This window comes from Chiloscyllium plagiosum, chromosome 7 (genome assembly GCF_004010195.1).
Source record: "Chiloscyllium plagiosum isolate BGI_BamShark_2017 chromosome 7, ASM401019v2, whole genome shotgun sequence".
Taxonomy (NCBI): domain Eukaryota; kingdom Metazoa; phylum Chordata; class Chondrichthyes; order Orectolobiformes; family Hemiscylliidae; genus Chiloscyllium; species Chiloscyllium plagiosum.
The window spans coordinates 64,517,805-64,541,162 of record NC_057716.1 but is presented as its reverse complement, the minus strand read 5'-3'; the positions used below and the strand labels follow the sequence as shown (position 1 = coordinate 64,541,162).

Sequence of the window (23,358 nt, the reverse complement as noted above, 5' to 3'; positions counted from 1 at the left end):
ATCAAACCTTTCGCAGGAGTGGAAAAAGTAGCTGGGTAAAAATATTGTATTGCTGGTGGAATAAGATCTTTTATTCATCTGGAAGACAGATATATCAAAAGGCATACTGTTTGTTGAAATGACCTCCAGCCTTTGACAAATGCTGGTTAGAATGCATTCATTGTTTGGTGAGTGAGGCTTACACAAAGCTCAAAGTTACTCAGCCAAATAGCATCAGCTTCGTATATGTGTCATAGGATCCTAATGTTCAAACAATAATGTGACACCCATCTGTTTTCACTGACACCCTTAGCCACTCATTTCAAGGCCTGGGCCTAAATAGGAGCAGTTGTGAAGAGACAAGGTGTTTATTTTGTAATTGTCATCCTAATCGCGCAAAATTAGGGAGAGGAAACACAAAACACCCCCAGTAGGTCCTAAATAAAAAGCAAAAACACTGTGGATGCTGTAAATCAGAAATAAAAATGGACGTTGCTGGAAAAGCTCAGCAAGTCTGGCAGCATCTGTGAAGATAAATCAGAGTTATATATAGACCTTAAGACCTACTGGGAAGATAAATCAGAGTTAACATTTTGAATCCGGTGAGTAAGGGTCACCAGACCTGAAATGTTAACTCTGATTTATCTGCCCAGAACATCCTAAGGTCAATAAATAATTATTACAGGGAGAAGGAGAAATATAATTTGAACACAATTGTGCAAAGCGATTTTTCAACACAATTGAAGTTTTATAGCTTTTTTTGAAATTTTAAGTCCAAATTAAAATAACATTGAAATGTAGCAGCCCTCTGAGAATAATCATTTGGTCTAGGGCCATAAATGTTACACAACAGTATGCCCAGGTTTTCTATTTCTACATGAAAATAATATATTGCTGCCTTGTGCTCCCTACTGGTCCAAAGTGATGTAATGATTTATAAATGTGTTGACCTTGGAGAGTTTATGAAATCATGACCCAGTTTAAAATTATTCTTGTAAAACTCTTTTTAAAAAACCAAACACAAGCATAGTCCTTCGAAACGCACGCTCTATATTAAAAGTTACTCATTGATATTCAAATATGTTTTAAAGAATGCATTTTTTTCACTGTATTAACATATAACATTAAGTTTATTGAGGGATTTATTGCTTGAAGTTTCCTTTTCAAGTTTCATTGTTCTTCCATTTCAGTGTTTCTTTTTAGCTCTGTTGCATTGCTCATTGTTTAAATTCATATGTAACACATGACTACTTGAAATTTATTTATCAGTATATTTCAGAGGAAAATCTAAAATATCATGCTTCATCAGAAGAGCAAGGCACAGATGTCTTCCCTTAGTGTCATTTTAAATAGAGTGATCTGGTCTCAATTATTTTTGTTTTGATTACAGTTTGTGCAAATGAGAAAAACACAGGATGGATTTTATTAGTGGTGCAGCACTCTCAACACCAGAACTAGAAATGCATGCAACTTTCCCTCTCTTACGTTGTCCCATTTCCGAAATGATTACAATTAAAATTTAAAGTCGAAAGTGTGTGTGGGAGACGCATGAATACACAGCTGGAAAAGCTTGTCAGTAGTGAAACCTGCCATTGGCTGACAATGCTGCAGTTACTCGTAGGCTATAAAACAGCCTCCTGGTTAAACAATGAGGTTTTGCAGTCACAACCTTCCTGTCCAACTCCATTGCCATTAACGTAAGAACACAAAGATAGCATGGGTGTTCTTTTAATTGAAATGGTCTGGATGATCTCAAAGCTTTGTAAAGACTATGTTCGCCAACATCCTAAAACGGACACACATTTGGGCAGTACTGACTCCACCCCTTAAACCCATCAACTTTCTTACTTTCATGGACATTTCTCATTGCACACAGAAGGCTAGGCCCCTCCTACTCCCATATTCCCAAGGCCACCCTCTGTCTTCCCTTGGAGTCCTCATCCACTCTGCTATGGTCCTAACACCACTCTGCAACCTCTCCTCCACCCCCAACTCCACAACTCCCTTAACCACTGATTAAACCTTGCCAGTCCAAAATGTCCACGAATACTGCCAACCTCACGTTCTCTCCTTTGTAGCATAGCAAGGAAAACCTTTGCCCTCAAGCACAACTTCAGAAAGCTGCCTGATGTGTGTCACCTTCAAATGAGCATGAACCAGATGAACAAAGAATTTCATGCACTGCTGACTTTATCTTTAAGATAGGACAGAAATCTTTTTAAAAGTTTTATGTAAAAGAGTAATGATAGTATGCAAAAACATTGTAAGTATGAACTCTCCATGGAATGCTGCAAATGAGTTACTCTCTGCAGCATAACACACTGTGTTCTTATAGAGCTCTTGATGGTTCCATGAGGTCTCCAGTGAGATACCCCCAACTCTGTACCCCTGTAAAACTATGCAGGTTTGGACTATAGCTAAACAGTACTTCCAGAACTTTCTTCAAGAATGGCACTTTGGATGTAAAATCTAGTTGCAGGATTATCTCCATCAATCCATTGGCTGATTCACAGCACAGCCACTTAATGACCATTAGGTTATTTATTACCTTGAGAAAGGACTTCTCTCCTTATCTGGCAAGAGAGGCTTGTCTGAAAATCAAATGATCCATCTTAAAACCAGTTCCAAAGAAAGCATGTTATTATGGAGCTCAGACATTAAACAAAATCTGAGAACTCATCAAATCCAGCCTAGTAGGCCACAGCAAGAAGGCATGGGTGGTTAAGATGAATAGGGTGGAGGGTGTGTGTGAAAAATTGTGTATGAAAAGATCTTGGTATGGACCTTATCACAAGAAAAATCCTAGTTCTTAAATGGTCATTAATTGGCCACCTAAGTGTCTCAAATGGCCCAACGTTGGAAGGGTTTCTTGACACCACTCTGCCTGTTGATGACATTGCAGCAAGTGAGGGAGTGGGTAGATGCTGGGAGCAGCACCATGGCATCCAAGGTTGTAGCCCTCACAATTATTATTCTCCTCCTGGGGACATAGAGTATAGCGTCTCTTCTGTCACATCCAATTTTTTAAAAAGTCATTCACAGGATGAGGGTGTCACTGGCATGGCCAGCATTTATTGTCAATCCCTAATTGCCCAGAGGGCAGTTAAAAGTCAACAACATTGCTGTGAGTCTGGAGTCACATGCAGGCCAGGTAAGGATAGCAGTCCAAGGACATTAGTGATCCAGATGGGTTTTTCCCAACAATCAGCATTAGACTTTTAATTCCAGATTTGTATTGAACTCAAATTCTACCATCTGCCATGGCCAGATTCAAACCCAGCTCCACAAACATTACCGGGGTCTCTGATTAATAGTCCAGTGATAATACCACTGCACCATTGCCTCCCCTGTGCAAAGAGCACAAACTGTATAGCATTAAACAATAAAAGGTAAACAAGAAAATACTGTAATTCCAAAATAAAATTAATAAAGGTTGGAAATAATGTGTAGTCTACATTTGAAATGCTAATGAAACCGTTGCGTACTTACAGTTTGTTCTGTTCTTATTTCATAATTACAAGAATGCAAGCATGAGTGGTTTACAACCATGGTTGAGATGAAAGCATTTAAATTCCTCGAGGCTATGCCTACTTAGTTACATTATTATACCTGGACAATTTTAAGAGGATTGGTTCATTGTACTTTAGTTAATTTGCGAATCTTCTTGATGCAGTCATTATGACACTATGTTGTTCATGATGATGAAATGCAGCAAAAAATATACTTATTTAAAATTAACAACTTAATGCATAACTTAGCAGCATAAATAAGAAAACAACCATATTTTACAGTATTTACAAACTGTAGTCGTCTCTTTAGATTATGTTAAAGCCTAAGTGTTTTTGTGGGTGTAACTACACTGCATTTTTTTAACGAATTGTTATCATTCTTTAAATAACTAAAACAAATGCAACTTGTCAATGAAACTAACAATGTAAAGAAATCAATAACTTTTTATTTGAACATACATGTTTATGGATATTTAACATGAAAGAACATCAATATTGGCACCAAAGAAGAATTCTATAATTTTTTTCAATTGGTTGATTAAACTCAATTACTGTCTAAATGACAGAATTTTTGAGTGTTTTAATATTTTATGGAAAACCCATAATAAATATTGGCCAATGTCTTGTATTTTAATTGGACTCTAAAGTTAGCAAATGCAAAATATGGCTGACAATTTTCCCAAATCTGCTACAAATTGGACAGAGTTGAGATATACACAAATCAATATTTCCTCAGAAAGATTTTCAAGTTTCATCAGAAATATTGCTCCTTTTCATTTTTATAGTGACCACACTTCCTTCCTTCTGCTGGTTGGGCTGGTAGGCATTATTATCCTGTTCATAACGTGCAGACAATGCAGTTTTGGAAAGGTGTCCCTCACCCTGTTTGGACATTACTCAGCTGTGGGCCTTGCACACCTGGACTTCAAAGTTTATCAATAAAGTCAGAGGCAAAGTTTAGTCACAACTTGTGCATGTGTACGCTCCCCAGAAATTGTATGCTTAGATTCCTGGAAAATAGGCATAATGCCAATAGTCTGAAATAGATCGATTGTTATTCCCCAGCATTATGATGTTCCGCCCTTTAAATAGAGAGAAATAAATGTATCTCCTCCTTCATACTTCAGCCATTTTATTATTGGACCACATACTGCTTTTAAAATTGTTCATACATTACATTTACCACAGCTTAATATATGTTGTAATGCTAGCTTGCTATTTTTTAGAAATTGTCAGCTTAAACATGTGTTATTTGTTATTAAATGTCCTGATGACCTATATGAAAAAGATATTTAACTCTCTTGATTATTAATAATTTGATTGGTTTAAGTTAACAATTTCTGGAAAGATTGATTGTATATTATCTCAACTCTGTCCAAAACCAAGCCAGGTTTATGTCAAAGATCAAGTGGGACCATAGTAACTGGGAAAAAAGAATGACCCCTTGTCTCCAACCAACCAAACAGTGAACTGACAATCACTGTGAGTGTAACATCAAGGAATCATTAAGAACTGTTGAAAAATCCCAGATAGATTTTATATTGGTCATACAGAACTATGTTCCTCTGACTCGCTTATTTCCCCCTTTCACTGATGTAGTGAAATCGTATAGGGGCTTGAGCAAGGTGGGCAAATAGTGTGATTTGTGGCAGAATCATATGAGAAATCCAGCAAAGACCTATCTTGACATCAGGAACAATTTGTTGCATCTGTTGTATCTTTGCTAGGCAGCAGGGTTATCAGTTAAGGGGTATTTTAGCTAGATATATGATTTATTAACACCACAACTCACCTTATTCATAGTCAGCTTCCTATCTTACCAAAATCCCATAAGCAAGCCAGGCACTGAGAATATAGAGGTCAGAATGGATACCTGGCACTATTAGCCAGTCATTGGTTGCAAGGAGCCTCCATGTTGAAGACCATCACCTCAGGGCATTCTACATGGGCACCAGTCACAGACACCCCATGGACTCAGATATTGGCATCAGACATGTCAGTCTCTAAGAACCATCATAGCACATCTCCGATCCTTTTATTATACTCTTCTGCACTTTAACACTGCACCTCAAGCTGCACCAGCAGTTATCATCACACATCTGCCAGAAGGACACTGTGTGTTCAGGGACATGCACCCAGTTCTGGACCAGGCTGCACCTCCAGGCCCTGCTCACCCATCACAGTGCTTGCTCATTCTGAGCCTACCTGGATGCTCATACATCACTACCTTGCATTGCCTTACTGATTTTCATTTTGCCCCCTCAGCCAGAGACACTAGGCTCATATTACTTCTGTTCTGTCTTGTTATTTAGCACAAATACAAGGGCAGGAAGCTTGTCATGGTTGTCAGCAGGCTTCAGTCAAGTCAAGAGATATATCCTTCAGTTTTGACAGTCCCAGCACCATATTCCAATGGCAATATCTGAAACTAGTCCAGAATCTTGGAAATCATAGTCAGCCAGTCAGGGTTGTCAGAGCCAGGTAAGAGGTAAGGAGCTATAGGTCAGAAGTTCACCATTCATCTTTACTCTTTCTGTCCTAGTCTGAGCTGTTTTCCTTTAGAAATGAGAGAGAGAGAGAGAGAGACATGTAAAACATTAGATGAAAGTGTATGGCACAGCCATAACATTTGGTCTAGGAAGGGAGGGGTGTCATTCCTGATGAAGGGCTTTTGCCCAAAATGTTGATTTTCCTGCTTCTTGGATGCTGCCTGACCTGCTGTGCTTTTCCAGCACCACTCTAATCTTGACTCTGATCTCCATCATCTGCAGTACTCACGTTCGCCTAGGAGGGGAGGTTGTCCTGAGTGAGTGAATATGCAGCAAAGGGGGTAGGCAGGGTTAGTGCTGTCTGGGATTGGTTGAACCCAGTGAGTGAGAGAGAATGTTGCAGGCGTTGGTGAAAGTGGCAGAGGTTAGTGGGGTAGGGCGGGGGTGGGTAGCAGCAATAGAGTGAGCTTGAAGTATTGGAGTGAAGATGGTGGTACTTATGCTGACAGAGTGGAGAAGATCAATAATTATATTCCTATATTGCTGAGCATTTCTATAGACAATCGAGACTGCAATTATCCAGGTCACAACCTTGCATTCTTCTGGGATGGTCTGGTTTTATTGCCTCCATTGGTGGACCTGGAAGAAGAGACATCCTGTCTATACACCATTCTATTTAGCACAATCCCAGATCCATGCCTGCAAAGACAGGCACAGATTTCGCTTTGTCTGCCATGTCCAGGGCAAATTTTAGGAGCTGTGTAGTCTGGGTGCACAACCTGTATTTAAGATTAGCATTGGTGCTAGGAATGCCAGTCAATTCCAGGACATTTGGTGAATGGCAAGTTGTTTTGACAATAGCGTGTGGTAAGCTGGGGCTAGAATTAAATGAGTGGGATACCATAGGGGCAGGAGAAGTAGATAATGTACTGAGTTTAATAGGATATGGTGAGAAAACCCATTAGGCTCAAAGTTAAATAAAATAAAATTGTCTTCCCTGCATAAAGAGATTATGTGTACTCAAAGTCATGTGTTTTACTTACAGTTTCTATTACATTCATGGAGAACTTATTGTGGCTTGCTTGCTAACAATAGGGATAATTGGTGACTTAAATGGTGGCACAGTGACTCAGTGGTTAGCGCTGCTTCTTCACAGTGCTAGGGACCTGGGTTCAATGCCTGCCTTGGGCAACTGTCTATGTGGCATTTGCACATTTGTTTTGAGTCTGTGTAGGTTTCCACCCACATTTCAAAAGATGTACATTTAGAAATTTTATGTTAATCCATTACATAAAAGCAAAATATCTATTGCCACTTTCTTTTTAAATCTTCCTATTTAAATCAAGGAATTAGAAAATAAGACAGTTAATATATTTGCCATAATTTATCAGAATTTTGTTCAACCCTGATCCTTTTCATTATCATTTAGCAAAGAAGCACAATGACTCCTATCAGAGGAAGTTTGTCATTCCAGAACAAGGAAATAATGTTTCTTTATTTTTGTGTGTCTGTTGGGAATGTGGGGTAGAGGGGAAACTTAGTGCTACACTTTATGAGCTTAGCTGAGACAACTTGTAATTATATGGCACTTTTAATGGAGTAAAGCTCCACAAAGCTCTTTGAAATTAACAGAATCTAACAAATTTTGATCTAAAGTTTATGAAGGAGTAATAATGACATGTAGTTAGATAGTAGTAGGTTTTAATAGTGTCTGGCATCAGGTACTTATTCTTTACATTTTAGTTCTTAGTTTATTTTGTTCAGGTTTTTAAAATTTTTTGTGTAAATGTCAATGCATGCACAAAGCAGGAGATATACATGAATCACCAAAAATGCAGTTTAGGAAAAGGAAAAATGGATTAGTAAGCAAGAACTAGAAGACATTCTCTCTACCCTTCTCTCTCTTATCAAGCTAAACTATCAGTGCTTAGTGAAAACACAACCTGAAACAACAACTATACATTGAGAGCTCAGGGATGTCTGCAAATGTTGCAAGTGCTGAGGAAACAGGATAGTGACTAAACATTTGGGACTCCTCACCTCATCATGACATAATTTATTAATTTATTAAAGAACAATAGTTAATCTTTTATTTAACAAATTTAATTTCTTTTTCAAGGACTTTAAGTAAAAATGAATGCTGAGCTTGAGACCGCCAATAGAGGAGATGGACTAAAGGTCAACTGAAGGACTCGAAGACTCTGTGCTGAACAATCCCTCCTACCTTTCATTTAAGCTTATAACCTGTCTCTATGTTTGTATCATGTTTCCTTACTTTCCCTGGGTTTAATATAATTAAAACTCTATTCTCTTTCATTCAAGCAAACTTTGGAACTGGCTCTCCTTCACTTTTGATCTGGTTAACAAAGTTTAAATGTAGCTATGTGCCAAAAATGAAGTAAAAATATTTTCTGTAATCAACCAAAAGGCGGTGAAATATAAAGGTGTCAATTCTGCCTCCTCACCTCATCATGACATAATTTATTAAAGAACAATAGTTAATCTTTTATTTATCAAATTTAATTTATTTTTCAAGGACTTTAAGTAAAAATGAATGCTGAGCTTGAGACTGCCAATAGAGGAGATGGACTAAAGGTAGAGTCAGAGGATTGGGGGTTTTAGAGTAGTTTGTATAAGTGGAGGAGGTACTGAAATAGGGAGGGAGTATGGACAGCATTTCTGGTGTGCTGACACATACAGAGCATGGAGAATGAGAGATAGACTTATTTGGAAATGACAGATGAAGTGATGAATTTTCAGTAGCGAACTGCCTTAGGGATTACAGAGGTGATTAATCAGGAGACAGAAGTAGCTCAGGTTCAAAAACAGCATTGTGGTTGGAAAACAGTCTGGTTCAGCCTGAGACTATGGCATAGTATTGAGAAGTGGGATAAAATTGGTGGCAAGATTTTGTAATAGGGTCAATAGGCAATGGCTCCAGTAACTGGAGGTGGTGGTATATCATTCAAAATTGGATATCAGGCAGGCTGTTTCATAATGCTGAGAGTAAAAACAGGAGGAACACTGGTATACTGCTGAATGTGCTCCATATACATTTGGAAATCTTCATTTAATGTCATCAAGAAGAAGCAAATGGAGCAAATCAAGAATAAATATTTCTGAGACTCCAGAACTAACAAATACAGAGGAGGGTAGAGAAACCACTGGTGAGCATACTCCACCCATTCTACTAGTCACAGTAATCAACATATTACTTGTAAGGTCACAACATCTCCTTCTATTGAAAATGGGACTCCTGATAAAATTACTCATATTCAAGTGAGTGCATGGAACTCAATCAATCAGAACTATGCTACACAAACATTTGAGCTAATATCAAGTTCACACGGCCCTGATTTAAAGAAATGCTGTGTTAATATAAAATCAATTATAAATAAAAGTACATATTTACAATTAAGTGAATGCTGCTCTTTAGAAGAGACTACCCTGTCCTATTTTGCTGTCAGCTGTTGTTCTGTTTTAAAGGGCAATGAGCAAAGCAGTTTCCTTAAATTAACTTGCAGTTTTTACCATTTGTTATTTAGACAGCATGTTAACAGCATTAAATTTGTGTTGCCATTCTTTGCACAAAGCCCAATAAGCTTTTCACCAAGAGAAGGTTTCTCAATCAATTGATGTAGAATTGATGCAAGACAAAAACCTTTAACGAAAAGTGTCCTTTTTCAGCAATCCTCAATCTCTGAACCACTGAAAACCGTTATTACTACGGGAGTACAGTCTCTAATTTCTTGATTTATACCATGTTGAACATTAGTACTGGAGTTTGGTGTTTTATAAACAACTCCCACCAATGTTTGCTTCTCTTTGCAGTTTCTTAGTTCCACCCAAACTGATTTGACATCTTGATCCTTTGAACGAAGATCCTCTTTCACAATGTGCTGAACTCTCAACTAGGAGTGCTACTCAAACTCCCTTTTTTGCTATCCTTCCTAAATGTTATATCATTATTGACAATCATCACTAATGAGTAGGATTGTGCATCGAGGAAATTCCGTGTCAAAGGTCATGGGTTCTGTGGGTCTTTGCATGACTGATGAGCCTGATCCAAGAGTACATCTCTGACCACTCATTTGATAGATATGTTCAGGAGGTGTAATTGGAGCTTGAAATCACGAGCATTCCTTTCTCAGGTTCTTTTCCTTACTTTCTCTTGCCAAAGAATTGTATCATTTCAAACAGGAGCTTGCTCCAAATCAGTTTCTTTTGGATGAGTATCTACTATGCATTGATATTTATCTTCAAATCAAATCATAGAATCCCTACCATGTGGAAAAAGGCCATTTGACTAACTGAGTCTGCATCGACCCTCTGAAAAGCATGCCACCCTGACTTACCCCCATAACCCTGCATTTCCTATTGCTAACTCACTTAGCGTGCATATCCCTGCACACTACAAACAATTTAGCGTGCCTATTTCACCTAATCAGCACATCTTTGCACATTTATGTTGCATCTCTTGAGGGAAGCCTTCAAGGAGTCTTTGAAATGTTTTCTTTGTCCTGCTTTCTTTCAAATCCCTTTCTGGAACTGGATGAAGAAGATTTGCTTCGGCAGTTGGAACTCAGGCATTCTAAGCACATGGCCAAATATCCTTGGATATTCCATTCCCAATTTCAGTTATCCTGTAGCCACATCTTGGGAATGGAGGTCAAACGACATACCTCAATTTGTGATCACCAGCCTTTTTGCAAATACTTGGATGCATTTAGATTGGCTTTACACTAAAGGTATTCACAGTTGGAGGCAAAGGCAACAACATCTGTATTTACAGTTGTCAGGCTGCTAGTCTTCAAAGTCCCAGGCTAGCATTGAGAATGTTCAGTTGCAAACTGTTATCCTCTAAACTTTTGCTTCCATGATAAACAAAGTTTGCATCTCAAGGATAGCTAATCAACTTTTCTGGCTAGTTATCAGGCGCATGTAATTGACCTTGTCATGGAGATAGGCTTTAAGAGGGAACGAGTTTCTAAGCTATCTCTGAAAACTCACTGACATAAGCAATCTGCCAGGACCTGGAGATAAGAAAGCAACAAGAGGTCAAATACTTTAGGGGTCATCATGCAGGAATTCAGATAGGAGTTCAGATTCCGATTAAAAAGATCAGATTTGTATGGATTTGGAATGAGACTGAAATAAATTCCTAGCTTGTGCTAGAGAAGGAATCATCAAGAAAGCTTTCACTGTAAAATGCAATGAAATACATCCACTAGTATATCTTTAGCAGAAAACCTCTCCATATTATGCATGTCTCATTACCGAGTTAATGTTTTCAAGTCTTCTCTTCCATTAAGCTCTTAAACATAGTGTAAAGTATATGCTTTTAAGTTATCGTGTATGATACCATGTGGGTTAATGAATAATGACCCATTGTAATTTTCTAAGTGAAAATACAATTTTTTTCTCTTATGTTGCCAGCTTTTTTTACTTTATTTTCTTGTGGGGTGTGGGTCATAGAAAGTTGCCAAGTAGGACTTGACTTATTCATCTGCTGACACTTTTACTTAAGTTTAATAAACACAGAAGTGTTACTTTCTGTATATCATCTGCTTAACTATTCAGTATCTCAAATGGCAAAATAGTAAGTTAGCATCCAAGAATGATTACAAGTTCAGTTACAACCGAAGCAAGTTGAAAATAAAGCCTACAACCAGACAGAAAATGAGTCAGCATGGTTGTACAACCAACTGCAGTTCTTTTGGTAGAAACAAAAGGTATGTGCAAACAAAAATGGGAGAGGTCTACCAGCAATTATTTGCAAGTTAGCAATCATTAAAGTTAGGTGCTTTGTGTTCCAAAGGACATGAGGTGTACATTTCATAACACAACTGCTGTGTGTGGAACATTTGAAGTATGTTATCTGATATTTCCATTATATTTCCTGCCTCAGGCGACTGACTGTGTGGAGTTTGCACATTCTCCCCGTGTCTGCGTGGGTTTCCTCCGGGTGCTCCAGTTTCCTCCCACAGTCCAAAGATGTGCAGGATCAGGTGAATTGGCCATAATAAATTGCCCATAGTGTTAGTTTAGGGGTATGGGTGGGTTGCGCTTCGGTGGGTCGGTGTGGACTTGTTGGGCCAAAGGGCCTGTTTCCACACTGTAATGTAATCTAATCTAATTATAAGCAATGCTTTCTTACTTTCCTACAGAAACACTGATATATTTCCTCACTGTGTCGAACAAATGGATTTGCCTGTTTAAAAGCTTAACCAATAAAATTTCATTACATGTATTGGTTGTCAAATATCATCTTACACTTGAAGACAGTGGCTAAACAAATCTAAAGCAAAACCTGCCACTGAACATTTTGGGCAGTTATATCGCTTTTTGATTAATTGTGTGCTGCAAAATACATCTATTGAATTGATCTTAACCCTATCCACCTGCCGGAAGAGAAATGAAACCACCCAGATCACTTACTGGCTCTGGAGTCACCAGGAACTGACCTACTGTGATTTTCTACCACTCTTCAGAGCCAGCAGTAATGTGACAAGGCCTGGGCTAGAGAGGTTAATTTAACACAAGAATGTTAGGATCTGATAATGTTCTTACTAGGCAATTTTTACTAGGCTGCCTGAGAGGTAGTCACAATCAGCCTCCTGGCATACCAATAGATTAAGACATTGAATTGAAGCCAGATGTGACCCAAGAGTAAATGCACTTTTTTAATAAACTTTAATTGTGGGGCCAGAGACCCAGTATTTAGCGGGTGGTCTGGCCCATACAAATTTACAGCTCAATGGGTGGAGCGTTGGTTTATGTCATTTAAATGAGGCCCACGAGTTAAAATATCTCTTTTTTTGTTGCAGTCAGTGAGTTTTGAATTGACAAAAAACTCACTCATCAAAAACAAGTTTGAACTGAAAACCAAGCAAGTGTCATCCACTTGTATAAAATTTTATTATATTGCAATAATTGAATAGAATTTGTGCTTTTACTGGTAAATTTCCTCCTCTTTATGGAGAGATTGTATAAAATTAAAATTACTAATGCTGTTGACCTTAGCATTGCTAATGCAATTCATATATGCTACCGTAGGAATTGGGTGATTAAGTGCAGGAAGTGGATTCTGATTTTCCTCCTGGGAGGCTGTGAGCTGAGATGCAATGTAAGTCACACACATTCACTCATTTTTTCCACAAGGTTCTGCTATTCAACAACAATAAAAGTCAGCACACATTGCTCATAAAACAGTAATGGTCTACACAAAGCCAAGAATAATAAACTTTAAAGACTGTGAAAATAGTTGCTCTCCGTCTTTCTCACAAAAAGGATTTTGCCAGCTATTTTCAAATGGTTTCATTTTACATTTCTCGTAAGAGTCATGCATCACACTTACAAAAGTTAGCTTAGTTTATCATCAATTTACATTGTGACAACCACAGTTGCAACGCTGAAATAAAATTCCAGCTTGAGCACTGATAGACAGAAAATTACACTTGGACGTTTGTCAGTTTCAAATCATCCTCTGTAACATTAGCAAAATCATTTACTTCTGTCCATTGCATTTTCTTGAAGGTAAATGTAGGAGTAGGGAAATAACTTTTTATACATGTGTATGCTGGGGGTGGTGGGGGGAGGTTTAAAAGGAAATAAAACAAAGACATGAAAAACGTTTTTAAAATTGCGTTACAATTACTTACTTCAATTCAACGTTGAAGTGTATAAGAGTAATGCTGTAGAGCATTTATTCAAATTTTAGCTGCCCATTGCCAACCCAACTCTCAAATATTAGAAAGGTTGCTTATCAATTTTATTTTTATTATATATTCTGTCCTAGAAATCTAGCCTGGACATTGTATCTTGTAGTGTTTGACTTCTGCACTTATATTATTGCGATGCCAAGTTTTTATCCAAAATTTTTACCTTCATTGAAATCACATTGTTGCAATACAAATTCTGATGAGAAGTGAGCATTTGATAAATAACACATGTTTTTAGATATCAGACTTTAATAAATTTACATGTGTTTTCCATTGTCTATTTTTCTACTGCAGCATGAAACTGTTGAAATAAATTGCATGTGGGGCCTTGAGGCCAGAGAAACTAAACAATAGTTGCTTGGCCTACACTGCATTCCTGTGTAAGAGTCATATGGTATATGGATCAAACCTTATAATAAAGATCATTGTCTGTCTTTGTCTCTTCTGCCATGATTCCGCTAAATGTGGTGCCTATTTCAGGTAGGAGGAACAAACAGCCGACAGTAGAATCTAATCTGTATATGCTGTGTGATCAGTTGACAGCAAGTAAACTTGTAATATAAACACATAAAAAAAGAAATAAAGAGAAAGCGTCATTTGATCTGTCAAGAATATTTAATCCATGAGCATGCACTATTTACTCTATGATGATTTTAAAATACTTAATTTTCTGAATGTTGGATTTTCAAAATTTCTCTCTGCTCTTCACAAGCCTTCAAACAAAACTCAACAGCTGCTATATCTCTAACTTAGATTATTCAGCTTTCATCCTTGACATTTCTATGATTCAAGACATTTCAAAATCATCATTGGACATTTAATAATTTCTGTACTTAGTTGTTCTTATTGCTGACATTCCAAATTAGATATGTGTTCTGTTATAATGTCTATTTCATCAACACAAATTGGCTGTAAAGCAATCGACAAATAGGGGAAGACCATTTCTCAATGTAATCTTGTACAACGTGTGTTGGCAATAACGCGATTGTATTGCCATCACTCTAAATGCGATTCTTATTGCGCGATTGTTATATAGGATGACATCGCACAAGAACGCCACCATCGCGTTATAGAAGAACAGCCTGTACTATTAAATATTAAAGTTAAATGTCAAATTACCTCCTCATTCCATAATCCAGCAATTTTGAAATATTTGTCTTTGCTTCAAAAAAATTTCCTTGGTCTCTCTTTAACACTATCTCAGTATAATTTCCCAGCTGCATATTTAATTACTGATTACTGTTTGTTTCCCCTTTGAATGTGTGGCTCAAAGATTGGTGTGGCAAAAATCTGTTTCATTAATTAGGCACTGGCACAAGAACTGGGGGAAGAGGGACAACTTTAATTTGAACCTTGCTGGTACAAGTATCTTCATCTATCATATAGTTAGTGCTGAGAAGTTTTCAAACTGTATAGTAGGGTGAATGCAGGGGTTCATTTCATCGAAAATTTGGAAAATTAAAGGGAAAAGATAAGATGATAGTGGAGAATAATGATTTTGGTAATGATAACCAGAGGGTGACAGGAAGGGACAGAGTGGACAAACATAACCTTTCACAAGCAAATAAGATCAAAACAGGCAAAAACAATAAAAAGTCAGAAATAAATATTCTGTACTTAATGCTTCTAGAAGTCACAAGAAAATGGTTGAATTGAAAATACAAATGGAAATACATGAATACGCCATAATAGCCATTATGGAGATGTGGCAATAGAGGTTGATCCTAAATAGTCAGTGATATTTGACAGCTTAAAGAATGGGAGTAAAGGAAATGGAGGTTAATCTGCTAATAAAGAATGATATCAGTGCAATAGTAATAAATTACCTTAGTTCAGAATATGAAGATTTTGGACTGAGGTTTCCCAGCCCTTGAATGATGTGGGCAATGACAAGTCAGCTGAGAAAATGTGGCAAGACAATTAAAAGGAGAATCTCTACTTCAAGAAAAAAGTGTTCACTTTTTCACCTGCAAAATGAGAATCTCACTATTCAGTGCTGAGAGGCCTATTTGCATTAATTTACATGCAGATAGTATGGGAAAGTATTTAATTGGGGGAGGGGTATTACAATGCTATTAAACAGGAACTGTGAAGTATAAATTGGGAACAGATATTCTCAGGGAAATGCATGACAGAAACATGGAGGCCATTTAGGGAGCACTTGCTGCGAGTGCTGGATAGGTTTATCCCACTGAAGCAAGGAAGGAATGGAAGGGTGAAGGAACCTTGGGTGGCAAGAGATGTGGAAAATCTAGTCAAGAGGTAGAAGGAAGCTTACTTAAGGTTGAGGAGGCAAGGATCAGACAGGGTTCTAGAGGATTACAAATTAGCCAGGAAGGAACTGAGGAATGGATTTAGGAGAGCTAGAAGGGAGCATGAAAAAGCCTTGGCAGATGAGATTAAGAAAAATCCCAAGGCATTCTACACTTATGTGAGGAACCAGAGGATGGTCAGAGTGAGGGTAGGGTCAATCAGGGATAGTGGAGGGAACTTGTGCCTGGAGTTGCAGGACTTAGAGGAGGTCCTTAATGAATAATTTGCTTCAGTATTCACTCATGAGAGGGACTTTGTCGTTTGTAATGAAAACATGAAACAGGCTGAAATGCTTGATCAGGTTGATGTTAAGAAGGATGATGTGCTGGAAATTTTGAAAAACATGAGGATAGATAAGTCGCCTGGGCCAGATGGGATATACCCAATGTTACTAAGGAAAGGGAGGGAAGTGATTGCTGTACCTTTGTCAATGAACTTTGCATCCTTGCTGTCTACTGGAGTATTACCAGTTGATTGAAAGGTGGCAAATGTTCAAGAAAGGGAATAGGGATAACCTTGGGAATTACGGACCAGTCAGTCTTATGTTGGTGGTATGCAAATTATTGGAGAGGATTCTGAGAGACAGGATTTATGATTAGTTGGAAATGCATAGTTTGCTTAGAGATAGTCGGTGTGTCTTTGTGAGGGGCAGGTCATGCCTCACCAGCCTTATTCTTTGAGGATGTGACAAAACACAATGATGAAGGTAGAGCAGTGGACATGGTGTATATGGATTTGATCAAGGCATTTGGTAAGGTTCCCCATGGTAAGCTGATTCAGAAATTAAGGAGGCATGGGATATGGGAAATGTGGCTGTCTGGATACAGAATTGGCTGGCCATTGAAGACAGAAGATGGTGATAGATCAAAAGTATTCAGCCTGGAGCTCAGTGACAAGTGGTGTTCCACAAGGATCTGTTTGGGGACCTCCACTCTTTGTGATTTTTTAAAGATGATTTGGATGAGGAAGTAGAAGGGTGGGTTAGTAAGTTTGCCGATGACACAAAGGTTCGTGGAGTTGTGGATAATGTGGAGAGCTGTTGTATGATGCAATGGGACATTGACAGGTGGCACAGCTTGGATGAGAAGTGGTAGATGGAGTTCAACCTGGGAAAGTGTGAAGTGATTTATTTTGGAAGGTTGAATTTGAATGTAGATAATAGGGCTAATGGCAGTATTCTTGGCAGTGTGCAGGAACAGAAGGATCTTAGGGTCCACCTCCATAGATGTCTCAAAGTTGCCAACCAAGTTGATAAGGTTGCTAAGAAGGCTTATGACTTTCATTAGGAGGGAAACTCAAGTTTATGCTATAAGGCCCTGGTTAGACCACACATGTTGCCTCATTTTAGGAAGGATGTGGAAACTCTAGAAAGGGTGCAGAGGAGATTTACCAGGTTGCTGCCTGGACAGGAGGGCATGTATTAAGAAGAAGGGTCGAGGAGCTATGACTTGGCTAATTGGAGCAAAGAAGGATGAGAAGTGACTTAATAGAGGTGTACAAGATGATGAGAGGCATAGATAAAGTGGATAGCCAGAGACTTTTTCCTGGGCGGAAATGGCTATCACGATGGGTATAATGTTAACGTGATTGGAGGACGGTTAGGGGAGATATCAGAGGTAGGTACTTTACACAGAGAGTGTTGGGTGCGTGGAATGCACTGCGAGCAGTGGTCGCAGAATCAGATACATTCAGGACAGTTAAGCAACTCTTGAGACGGCACATGAATGAGACTAAAACGAAGTGTGTGTAAGTTAGGTTGATCTTAGAATAGAATAAAATGTAGGCACAACATCAAGGACTGAAGGGCCTGTACTGTGCTATACTGTTCTATCTCATTTTCATCTAATCTTGTCTCATTTTCTACAATTTCCTATTCTGCCATCTGACAGACAGTAACTAGATGATGATATTTCATGATGTAGAAATCAGAGCAAGTATCCACTTGCCACTAATTCATCTTGTCTCACAGAATCTCTGCCCTACCTTGTCTTGCCTTGTATTATTTGAATGTATGCCAGGCAGAGTCATGGATGTCAGTAATGATCAGTCAAGGAGGTGAACATACTGTTGTTGGGCACTGTGCTTTGTTAATGTCACAATAACACCATGTTCCAGCAGCTCACAGAGGAAACATGTATTGGCTGTTCTTTAACCAAATGGCATGTCTTAAAGTCAAATAAGAGTAGTTGTCGGTTCATTTGAGGAATGGTCATCAGTCAAGAGGTGTCACCACATTCGTTCAAGGTCAGTCCAGGGATTTGGACATATGTACACATTTGAAAGACTGTGTCAGGGTATTCATGTTACTACATTCAAGGGAACATGCCATGGTCAATGACTCCACTGTGCAACCAGTCAGGGGATTCATATGTCAGTTGGGGAACTATACAGGTATCAGTCAGGAGTCCAGTCATTAATCAGTTGGGGCTGTTCTTCTAAGTCAGTCAGTGAGATGGGACTTGGTCAGCACTGGGGTCTGTTCACTGAAAGTTAAAGCAGGTCATTTTCTGTATTAAGAAAGTTGCGCAAGTTTGTTGTGGGCGTTGGAGGCAGTATAATGGCATGCAGAGAGGACAATACTTGTGAAGGGTGGTAACTCAAATTATAAGTTTGGGAGAAGGACTGTGGTGCAGAGATAATTGTCTGTACCTCTGAGCCAGGAGCCTTGTGTTCAAGTCTTACCTGTTCAAGAGGTATGTAGTAATATCTCTGAACAGATTAGAAAATATCTATAAGATTAAGAGACAATTGTGCAGTCTAGGACATGGATTACCATGGATGGGAGTGGGGTGGGGGAGAACATTGACAGTCACCATCATCCTGGCTTTGGCCAAGTTTAAACAGTGCAACATGAAGATTGACAACGCTAAGCTATAGTCTAGGTTAGAGTGTTGCTAGAAAAGTACAGCAGGTCAGGCAGCATCCAAGGAGCAGGAAAATTGATGTTTCGGGCAAAAGCCCTTTATCAGGAAAGCCCTTCCTGATCTAGACTCTGGTTTCTAGCATCTGCAGTCCTTGTTTTCACCAAGGCTAGGCTATAGGCCCAGAACTCAGGGGGTAATGCTCGGAGATTATGAGTTAAATAAAATAATTCATGGGGAAGATCACACACAAAATGGCGATGGAGAGGGCCAGGCAAACGGAACACAAAGGTTGGGAGGATTGTCTTAATTGACAGTATGAACCATGAAGAATTACTTATGTTGTCTTTCATCCATGGAATGGCAAAGTAGGTGCTTTTTGTTGGGGGTGGGGTGGGGGGAGCTGTTTTCTTGATAAGGAGAGGCTGAGCAGTTTGGGCCTTTACTAATTAGAGTTCAGTAGAATAAGCGATGGTCTTATTCAAATATATCTGAGGAAGTTTCACGGAATAGATGTTGAGAGTATGTTTGTCCTCATAGGGAAATCCAAAACTAGAGGTTTCCCACTTAAGACAGACACAAGGAGAATACTTTTCATCAGAGAGCTGTCAGTGTTTGGAATTCTCTTCTCCAGAGACCAATAGAGGTCATTGAATATATTCAAGATTGAGGGGAACAGATTTTTGATTAACAATGGAACAAATGGTTATGGGGAATAAGCAGGAAAGTGGTGTTATGACTACAATTAAATGTTCTGTTCAACTTTCATATATTTCTGCCCCTTGTTCAAGCACCTGAAATTATTTTGTTAAAACATTGCTAAGCAAATGCAAACTTGTGACACAAAAGAGTTAATCAAATCTGAATTAACAATTTCCACGGGGAATCTATGCTACATTGTATGAGAGCAAAGTCTTCCATCTTATTTGTTAATTTTATGTTCATACTTTACAAAATAAAAGTACATTTACATCATTCATTCATTCCAATATTTTGAAACAATATTCAGAACTACCACTCTTTTTTTTTTAAATTCCCTTTTAAATAAACCATTAAAGGCAGTGTCTGAGTGGCAATAATAAGGTTTTAAGAGATGTGACATTAACATAGCACAGTGCCCAACAACAGTATGTTCACTTCCTTGACTGATCAATACTGACATCCGTGTATTTTGTTCTGTTGTTTTTATGAACAGAGGTTGAGATGGAGGTATAGATAATAAAGATAATAATGTTTCAAGATAATAAAGTACATTGCTTGTGAGGTTGTGGATGCTTTTTTCAAAGTTGGAACAACAGAAGCAGCCTGAATGGATAAGTCAAATTCCCACAGAACCAGGATTTTTTAGTTTAGCTGTTGAGGTTGTAAAAGCTCTTACATCCCCTGCTCTCTCTCTCTCTCTCTCTCTCTCTCTCTTTGCTACAGCTATAAGCTTGAACGCTCTTCCTGCTGCTAGAGTTGCACGTGAGACAACTTATGTTACTGAATTTGTCTTTGCCAAGGGTGTGCTTATGGGGTGTTACCATACTAGAACAGTTAGTGAGTAGCTTATTAATTTGTTAACTATTTTGACAGAGTTACAGTTCAGCCAATCCTTTTCTTTTATTTTGTCTGCATTTTAACAATAGTGTATGAATAAAGTACATTTTATTTCAAGCCCAATAGTTCGACAAATCAAATGGTATTTGGAATGCAACACAAGGTACTTGTCTTTAAAGTAAGAAAATGTAGAGTTTATGCTGTTTCCTTGATGGGGTTTGGTCTGGTCCATATCACTAAGAATACATTTTTCAGGAACATAGGAACTTGAGTAAGCCATTCAGCTCCTCCGGCCTGTTCTGCCATTCAGTGAGATCAAGGCTGAACTGTGGCCCAACTCCATATACCTGCTTTTGGCCCATATCTCTTAATACTTTGCTTAACAAAAATTTACCACCACAGATTTAAATTAACAAGTGATCTAGCGTCAACTGTCTTTTGTGGAAGAGAGTTCCAAACATTTATTGCCCTTTGTGTGTAGAAGAGTTTCCTAACATCTCTTCTGAATGGTCTGGCACTAATTCTCAGATTATAGCCCCTATTCTAGAATCCCCAACCAGTGGAAATGGTTTACTTTTATCTAGCCTGTCTTTTCTTTTATTATTTTGAAGACTTTGATCAGATCACCCCTTAGCCTTCTCAATTTTAGAGAAAACAGACATAACTTGTAGAATCTGTCTTCATAATCCCTGAAGTCCAGTCAACCTCCAAGGTTAACATATCCTTCCTTAGGTATGGTGCCCACATATGCTCACGGTACTCCAAGTGAAGTCTAACTTGGTTTTGTATAACAGCAAATTTCTGCATCCTTGTAATCTAGTCCTCTGGATAAAGGCCAGCAGTCCATATTCCAAATAAGACCTATTGTTGAGTTATAAAAAAACTGAAATTGTTTCAACTTTTATCAAATTAATTACAAAATATCAGAATAAACTTTATTCAATTAGGTCACATATTAGGATCTCAGGTATGCATATCTCAAAATTGCACATTCATTTTACTGATCTCTTTGTAACATGGTTGGAATTGCACCACAACCTTCTTTATTACTTTTATTCCCTTCACTTTTTTTCTGCATTTTTTTTGTGCAAGTTTTAACTCAGGCTAAGTACAGACATGTGAGCACTGGCAGCTTTCCTGTAATTGGGCTGCGGACGTTTTTCACATGTAAGCCTACACAAAATGTGATAGTTATCAGAAGGCATATTCCAACTGATTTTACCTGGTTTTCATATATGAGGAATGTTTCCAACAAAATGCAATGGTTATGATTGGCAACCTTGCTTGTTCCCCACCACCATCCCCAAATTGTTCAAAGCCTACACAGTATTGAACCTGGAATCTCCCTGTTCTCTTGTGATTCAGTAACGTGTCAGACATCTCATTTTTCCATCTACAGCATCTACACAGCATACATGTGTAGTTTTGTGCTTGTTGCTGCAAGTTAAATTATGTAAAAGGCCATTATCACCTGTTAGTAATACCTGTTTTGTACAGGCTTGATATTTGGATGAAGTTAGTGTTTCTGGTGTTTGCTGGTTGTTATGTTTTCTGACTATCTCTTTCCATAAATCTGTTAATCTGGTGATTCATAGTGACAATAAAAGTTTTTGAAATATTTACATTTATAGCTATTAGCTAATTTTGCATAAATTATTGACAATTGATATTTCATTCAGTTGAAATGCAATGAAATCTGCTGCTACAAACTGCAAGATTAGGCTGCTTTGGGCATAGTTGCAATTTAAAGATAATTGTTTAATTCAAAGCCAAATTCAATTTTCTGGATATGCCAACCCAAATGAGTTGAATTATTTTAAAGCAACAAATAGACAAAGGAAAATATCAATCAACTGGATGTAATTGTGCAAAAGCATCAGATGGCAATCTTTTATAAGGATGTTTTAAAAATCAGTTTTAAAGATTCTAATTGCCTGAAATAATTTATATTATTGCCTTCATGTTTAAAATAAACTGAGGCAAAATGACAAATATTGTCTGTAATTTTCCGTAATTAGATGGTACAGTACAAAGAATATGTTACCTTTTTGCTCTTTGGTGTGTCTGACCTCTCAAACAGCATTTTCAGGTCATCTAGGGGAATGGCAAATTTCTCAATCCTTCGAGCAGCTTGTAGATCTTCCTTAACAACTTCATTTTGGGTTGATTCTATTTCTTGTGCGGATTTTGGTGAAATTGAGATGTTCTTTCTCTGTGTTTCCTCCAGCATTCTGGTTTCTGACTCAATTTCCATATTTTGTAGAAATTATACTCTCAGCAGGTAAGCTATCGTGTCTGAACACAGGATGTCTTCGGTAATGTTACCAGTGAAATTCCAACTCTGGTACTTATATTACAATTGCTGATATCCTTGGAATGGCAGACTGGTGACTAAACTGTTGTTGAGGGCTGCTGTAAAAGCTCTTGAGTATTGTCTGAAAGCTTGGTATCGAACGAAGTGTCCAGAAGGAACTTCAAATTACTGGAAACAGACTGAGGTAAAAATTCATACGATTTTCGAAAGACATTCCTTGAGGGCGATGCAATTAAATCACAAGACTCCCACTTCTTCTTTGAAAGGTTCAGTGAACCCTCCTTTGTTTGGAATTCTGCCAAGTTGGTTTCCTACAAGTCAGAAAATGTCAAAATTGAAACATATGGAAGAGAATCGAAGCATCATAAGGAAAGTATGTGTTTACGAAATAAATCTCATTTGTGGCTAAACCTCAGCTGTGCAAAAGCATGAATTTGTTTAAACTGAACAGCCCTTTCATGTGAAAACTCAAGCTCAAAAACATTTTCCTGATTTTGCTTCAAGCAGCAAGAATACAGCTGACCTTCAACAAACGCTGCCGAACTTGCAGTGAAAATTCCCAGCTAACAGGAAACCAGATCAGGAAGAGAGTGAATTCCCAGCACTTCCTTGAATGGAATAATGCCACGTAAC

General features: G+C 38.1%; 1 protein-coding gene across 1 annotated transcript in view; it reads right to left on the bottom strand.

Annotated features, from left to right (window-relative positions):
- Positions 1–23,130, bottom strand: part of xirp2b (xin actin binding repeat containing 2b) — a 105,623-nt gene extending 82,493 nt beyond the window's left edge. Inside the window, exon 1 of the mRNA XM_043694502.1 lies at positions 22,456–23,130. Coding sequence (XP_043550437.1) covers positions 22,456–22,665 — 210 coding nt within the window. The 5' untranslated portion in view covers positions 22,666–23,130. The remainder of the gene's footprint in view (positions 1–22,455) is intronic.
- Positions 23,131–23,358: the final 228 nt, after the last annotated feature.